The sequence below is a fragment of the Camellia sinensis genome, chromosome 10, assembly GCF_055761805.1.
Source record: "Camellia sinensis isolate YWXY chromosome 10, ASM5576180v1, whole genome shotgun sequence".
In the NCBI taxonomy this organism is placed as follows: Eukaryota; Viridiplantae; Streptophyta; class Magnoliopsida; order Ericales; family Theaceae; genus Camellia; species Camellia sinensis.
The window spans coordinates 73,569,468-73,577,190 of NC_138970.1; the positions used below are offsets into that span (position 1 = coordinate 73,569,468).

General features: G+C 31.1%; 1 protein-coding gene across 1 annotated transcript; it reads right to left on the reverse strand.

The window, feature by feature from the left end:
- Positions 1-913: 913 nt before the first annotated feature.
- On the reverse strand, positions 914-4,128 carry LOC114268048 (heavy metal-associated isoprenylated plant protein 3). Its single transcript, XM_028209147.2, has 5 exons — positions 3,933-4,128; positions 3,681-3,825; positions 2,876-3,090; positions 1,981-2,059; positions 914-1,724 (listed from the first exon to the last, which is right to left on the reverse strand). The coding sequence occupies exons 1-5, from the start codon at positions 3,939-3,941 to the stop codon at positions 1,198-1,200; spliced, it is 975 nt and encodes a 324-aa protein (XP_028064948.2). The 5' UTR covers positions 3,942-4,128; the 3' UTR covers positions 914-1,197.
- Positions 4,129-7,723: the final 3,595 nt, after the last annotated feature.

A 7,723-nucleotide genomic window follows, 5' to 3' on the forward strand; every position in this document is an offset into this window, starting at 1 on the left:
TTATAAATCACAGTGTAATGCTTTGCTATAAAATAGAAGAATCACAAGTTGCTACATTATTCTTTATAAGAATTTTATACCAAAAAAGAAAAAAAAAATTATTTGTGTACATTAATGTAATTTTGATTTCCCTCAAAATTGTCAAAATGGGATGGTGCTAAATGGAAAAACAACACTTTGAAGAAGTCGCTAATTTGGCACCCTTTTTTATTTTTTATTTTTATCAAAATTAATGCCACTTTTCAAGAATTTTACGAGATTAGAAAATAATAAGAATTGAAGGCTCTGACCATTTCTACAAGAAATACAAAGAATTCTAACAAACAAGATCGTGTCGCATTTTTTATATAAGACTATACTGGTACGACAAAAGTCACTAATTCGACCAATATTTTCTATAGAAATTAATCTCACTTTTCAACAATTCTTCCTCATTAGATGAATGGAATACATTTGGTCAATATATTTCATTTTCAAGACTACTTTTTTAAGTGCCTAATATTACTAAGTTCTAAATTTACTAGTAAATTGTTCACATCAAATAACCTCGTTTAGAAATAAATTATTTTAATATTTTTTTAATTTTTTATAAAAAGATATAAAAAAAATAAAAAATGATGTGATAACTAATGATAACTTTTTAACTTTTTAGTAAGTTATTTGGTATGATCGATATAAGTGCACTTATTTAAGTCACATCACCTCTCTATTTTTCTGTACATCTTTCGTAAAAAGTCAAAAAAATATACTTATAAGACAAGATTAGGCATAAAAGTTAAACAAAAATTAAAACAAACACGCCAAATGCCCTTGTTTGAACCGATATCCAAAAACATCATTCCACATTAACTTAAACAAAAATTAAAACAAACACGCCAAAGGCCCTTATTTGAACAGATACCCAAAAACATCATTCAACGTTAACTTTTGTGTAATTCACATTCCATAGATTAATATAAAGAACACAAATTGAATATAGAACCAAGTAAATAATACAAACAAGTCAAAACAACCTATCAATTTTAACCTATTAAACTGCCTAGCCGGCACACTTCAGCTATACGTGACCTAAAACTGACCATTTCCAAAAGGAAATTCATGTCCTCTCCTATATGTTCTTGTATTATACTCGGCCTCCTTTTTTATTTACAATTTAATTTGAATCCATGACCTCATCTCCCAATTTATCACTTTTTTTTACATGACAGAACACGCATTAGGGTTCTCATCGCTGAACATATTAGGACCATGTGCGTACGAAGGTGGAGGAGGAGGCGGAGGTGGGTGCGAGTACTCCACCATGTAACCTTGATTGTAACCAGGGTTAATATAACCTTGATTATACACAGGTACACCATAACCTTGATTCATATAACCATGATCTATATAACCCTGACTAGGCATTGGTGCAGTAAAATATGAATATGGAGAATATCCGTAATGTTCCATTTTGTTCACCTCAACTTTCACCTCCTCACTCTTTTTCCCATCTCCACCACCGCCATCTTTCTTTTCACCACCGCCGGCGGCGGCAGCTTTCTCTTTTTTGTCTCCGCCGCCTTCTTTCTCCTTCTTCTCACCGCCACCTTCCTCTTTCTTTGGTGGTATAACCTCCACGTTCTGCTTCAATTTTTCTTTTAGATATGGTACAAGCTCCTTGACATCCATCGTCCCTTTCACAGTGAACAAACTTTTCTGATCATCAATTGTCAACGAGTCTACCCCTGTTCACAATTACGGATCACAATTAGGCTAACTAAAATTAACAATAATGCAACTTGACAATATAAAAAAAAAAATAGAATTACAAGGGGTATGATCTTAGAATACTAATTAATCATCATTCAATAGTTTAAGCAAGTTTATACTCAAAATACAATAATTTTTTTATTTGAGCATGGGTGATTGCATCACATAACTAATTATTAAAGTCATAAAACTATATTATATCTTAACAAAATCAAAGTTTGGTAATCTCACCTTTGATCTTCCGTATGGCTCGTTTTATTTTATGTTTGCATCCCTCACAGTGCACGGGAATCTTCAAAACTACCGTACTCTATACACAAATAAAGACAAAAAAAATCAAATTATTAAATCTATAAGCTAATTTCAATGCTTCAAATTTTAAAGCATGCTAAACTAAAATTTATAAACAAGTAACACAAGTTTGGGACTCATCAAACTTTGATTTTTTTTTTTTTTTTAAACATAAATCTCAACTAGACCATCATAAATTTTTTTTAAATTTTTTTTTTTTTTTTCTTTGAAAAATGTCTCCCCCAAAACAACCCAATATTTGTAAACATTTCTTATAAAATTCGACTTATTTTTGTTTTGAGTGAATTTTTTTTCAAAATTAACTCAGTTTTTTTAAATTATAGAGACCTAAAGTAAAATTATTTTACTCCAAATTATCCCCCTTTTTTTTGGAAAAGACAAAAAATAAGTGGCTTTTAGCCAAAGGAAATTAATTGAACAAGTCTCAGAAAATACAAAACTGGACCCTGTGCCTAACATGCGCTTTATGCGCAACTAACTCAGCACCTCCCAAATTAATTAGCAGGGAAAGGAGGAATAATTCTACCCCTATAATTAATTTTTTTAAAAAAATTAATTATTCATTAATAATTTTACATATGAATTGATTTAAAAAGTTAGTTAAAAATTAATTTTTTGATTTTTTTTAAATATATAAAAATAAATAAATAAATAAAATAAAAGGGATGATTGATTAAAAGTTTAACGATGATTTTTAATCATCTTTTTAAAAAAAGACCATAAATATTATTTTTAGTATGATGGTTAGATATAACATTGCTAGGGAAGGAGGTATAACAGGAGCACAAAACAGGCGCAAGTTAGAATGGTATACCTCTTTAGGTTTCTTGTCGTCGACCTTCTTATCCTCCTTTTTAGCTTCGGGCTTCTTATCTGCGGCGGCGCCACCGTCCTTCTTGGGCTGAGGAGAGATGATCTCCACCTTCTTATGAGTCTTATCTTCCACTCTGGCCTTAACTTTGGCCGGGTCTACCTTCCCTATCACCGTCAACTTGTTGCTCCCAATGTCCGTCTTCACATCCTCCACACCTGCAATTATTCACCAACCACCACACCAAAAGAAAATGTTAGCCAATCCACAAACCACTCTAACATACGCCATGTGCGTATCACACACACAAACACATACATTAAGAACAAAAGAACAAACAGATTTAAGATAATTTTTCAAAGCTCTGTTATACAAAGTTTAAGGTAAATTTGTTGAATGCTAAATTTCATTCTGCATCCTTACATTTTATAATTAATTTTATTTTTATCTTTTTAATTATCTTAATCAAGTTCTAAAATTTGAGTCAAGTTATCCATTTGTATAAAATATTTTTAAAATTAAATGAAAAAATTATGTTACTATTAAAACTTGGTGTTTCCATAAAAATCCTACTATAATCACTCTTATTTTAGTTCATAAAATTGAACTCAATTGCAACATAAATTATTCAAGAAAATAAAATTGAGTGTAATTTGTTGAATTGTTATGGAATTGTTCGTAAATTTCAAAATATTTGTGATTTTGTGAAGTAGAAAACAGAGACAAAATACAATTCTATAAATTTATATAAACGTAGGCATATGATAGGAATATAGAGAGTTGAATGAATTGGGGTATAAGCATTTACCATCGAAATAACGAACAGCTTTCCTAACTTTTTTGGCACAGCCTTCGCAATGCAAGTCGAGCTTCAACACCACGGTCGTTGGTCCCTCTTCTTTCTTTCCTGCATCTCCCTTTTTCTCGTCCCCGCCGCTTTTGGCTGCATCTTTCTGAGAAAAGAAAAGAAAAGAAAATTCGTATGAGTATTCGGCAAATTGAAATGGAATCAGTAAAGAAGAAGAAGAAGATTAGTGAAGTGAGATGGATGGGTACTAACCTCACCCATTTGTTTTGGGAATTAGTGAGGAGAATTTCTATACTTTAATTGTTTTGGGGTTTGGATTAGAATTGAATGCTTTGAAGAGAGAAAATGGAGGCAGAGGATACATTATTATATAGAGACCAGATGAGGAGAGAGAGGAAATGGGGTTTTGGTTGCGGCTCTATGAAATGTGATGTCATCATGTATGTATATGTTTATGTGTATGTTTATGTATATGTGGGCATGGGTGTATATCATTGATGACGATAATGGTGGTCATGATGGTGGGGCTGCCCGCCGGGTTGGACTGTCGGTACACGACTACGGGAATGGTTTCGTTACAAAAGCATCCAATTTTGACCTTTTGAAATGACGAAATTACCCCTTGCTTTTTGCTTGTTTGTTTGTTTTGCCAGACAGCCCAATATAAGAAAGATTACGAGCCGAGGTAAAAATTAAAAAGTAATTTTTAACCCATTTTTAGGTTTCGTTTGGCAAGAGTTAAATGGGATTTTTTTGGCTATTTTAATCACAAAAGATAAAATAAGTTATTTTAGTCACAAAAAATAAAATATCACATCCAATTCATAATTATTACATTCTTCTCTCATAAAAAAAAGTTCAAAAAGTCAAAAAGTCTTTTCCAAACCAAACTTTTTAGCCCAAATTAAAATAGTTAAAAAAATCAAAAAATTAAAAAGTCAACCCACTTCTCAAACGGAGGCTTAAAAAAAAACCTAACTACACGGCGACGTATTCGAACTGGTAAACAGAAAAACACTAACTACACGACGACGTATTCGAACTGGTAAACAGAAATCGCCTGGTACATTGTACTACCACTACTAATCCCACAGGAGTTGTACTTTTGTCTCTGTTTGTTTGGTAAAGATTAAAATAATTAATAAAGATAATTAAATATTAAAATAATTAATAAAATTAAATGTCATATCTTATATATTAATTAATTATTTTTTCTTATAATTATTTATTTCACTACAAAAAAATTCATAAATCATTTCAAATATAATTTTTTTCATCTCATAAAATTAATTAACATAATCAAGTTCCCAAATGAAACCTTTCTTAGACGGGGGGTAATTAAGAGCTGGTTTGGGAATTAATTATTTTAGTTAATTTTTTAATTTTTTACAAAAAATTAATTAAAAAAAATGATGTGATAATTTATAGTAATTTTTCAACTTTTAAACCAAAAAAACCCATCTCAAATGAGGCCTTATGAGTTTATTTTTATAAGCTCCAAAAAGTTAATGAGGTTCATTTTTTTCTTTTTTCTTTTTTTTAAAAATTTTATTATACTCTATAGTTGTTCATTAAAAAATTGCACTATTTTTACAATGTGATTTGTAAAGGATATGCATCCAAAGTTTTGTTAGGTATAAGAAAAGTTAGGGATTAATAAATGCATAGTTTCATTTACTAAAACAATAATGACTTTACGACAATAATAATACATCACCCTAATGTTACACATGTTCACTTTGAAAAATATTTTTGTACAAGAATAATTTAATTATGGTATTGTTGGCTTATTTTTCCTACGAAGGAAAATATCATAAATGCGAGCGTGCCAGTAAGGATTGAAAAATCCTTACAGATTAAATTCAAGCCAATTATCAAGCGATTGTGTTGACGGTTCTTTTGCCTCAACGAAGAGGACTTCAAAATTGTCAAGTGTAGAGAAAAGAAAAAGTAAAAGAAGAAAAAGGGACGGAGAAAGATGATTGAGTGAACAATCAAAGTAATAATTACTTACCTCTACTCCTATGCTTCGAAAAGAAAGTGCATAAAAATGCTTCGAAATGGAAATGCTTAAAATAAATGCTTCGAAAAATAAATTTATGTTAAACTACTCCTAAGATAAGGAAAATGACAAGAAATATTGAAATCAATTGTCTTTGATTTAAGTTCTGGCCTCCTACAATGTAGCCATGAATGGCTATTTATAGAGAAAAAAATACAGTAATAACTACTTAGTAACTACCCATTTCTTCCATCTTCATTCTTGTCTTGCCATGTGTCCTTCCACTCATCCACTTTGTCCTTCATATTCTCCATTATCTCTATAACTTCTTTTAACTGCCAAATGAATAAGAGGATGCCACATGTCCTGCAATTATATAAATAATAAATAATAATAAAAATTGCAGATTTATGGTGCTAACATTACCCCCCGCGGCCCTTAAAAATGATGTTTACTTGAATTTTTGAAGGGTCGAACCAAGCACATGACTAATCTAAGCAATAAAATGCTTCGAATAATATCAACAAAGTGCTTCGAATGATATAATAGCACCAATGAAGTGTTTCGAATGAGTATGAAATTATGACTAGATGTCTCGAATGCTAGCCATTACGGACTAGTAACAAGTTTCGAATGTGGTACAAAGGACCAAAATCATCTTTCGAAGGTTGAAAGTGCCGACAAAGGACAAATTACATCCTTAGAAATACTTGGCAAAGTTTCGAAGGTTCACAACCACCATTATTGTTTCTTTGAAGCTGTTAATGCAAGATGAAGTGCTTCGGAGCTTACAAAATTATGGCAAAAGAGCCTTCGAAGCAGCTTTTGACCAACATTATAGTTATTCACATTTTGTATGTTCTGATTCATACATAATTAATGAAAATATTAATTTTGTGCTTTGAACCAATTATTAATTCTTCGAAGACACCAAAACTGTTGTTCTTCGAACCAACTTATCATGCCAAAAAACAGGCATTATTCGACAACTAATTAATTGTCATTTTACATATATTTGAAGAGATGCACACATTTCGAAAGTTTTCAAAGCTTTATACAGTTTCGAAGGTAAAGTAATCAACCTTCGAAACAACTCTTGATGTTTCGTATATATCTTCAAAGCTTTATACAGCTTCGAAGGTGAAGTAATCAACCTTCGAAACAACTCTTGATGCTTCGAATGTATCTTCGATGCTTTGATTGTGTACATACAAACAACTGGCTATCAATTTGAAAAGATAAGCTATTCTCAACCATTTATTTAAATGCACAGGTTTTTTCTAGCCAAGTTCATGCATTTTAAATGGTCATCCCTTGTTCTTAGTGCTTCGAACTCATAAGAACAATTTGTTAATTTTATTAGCCACATCAACAGAATTATATTTTGATGTGAACCACAAATCCAAAAAGGATTTTGAACACCAAAAGTCATGGTATAGTGTGACCATAAAAATTCATACTTTTTGACATTTTGAAAAATGTCAAAAATTTTGAATTCATGAACAATGGCTTGTTCATTATTCTTGACCATGTTTGTTTTAAAAACATGACTTTTGCAGAATAGGTTTTCATAATTATTTGGCAAAGTGGGTTGTTTTTCCATGTTAGCCATTAATGGCTTATGAAAATCACCCATAGATATGTTATTTTCATGACCTGACTCTCTAAAATTTGGTTTTTGGACCCCCCGAGTCATACATGAAACATCATTCTTAGCCAAATTTGGGTCAAGAACATGCTCTTTCGTTGTGTTAATTTCATAATTTGGCTCTTTTAAAATGGACTCTTGAACCCCCCGAGCCATTGATGAAATCAACTCTTTGCTTTTGCTATTTTTAACCACGAAAAAATTCTAAAAAAATTCACCAATTCCGGCCATTAAAGCCTCAGTTAAAGACTTGGTAGTGAGAGTTGATAACTCATCATTCCATTGGTGAATTTCCATATCAAGTTGATGAATTTTTCCAATTAAATTGTGTCTTTTTTCTTCCACCAAATAATATTGTAAGGGATGAAAGTTTATTTCATCAAGAAAATGGAT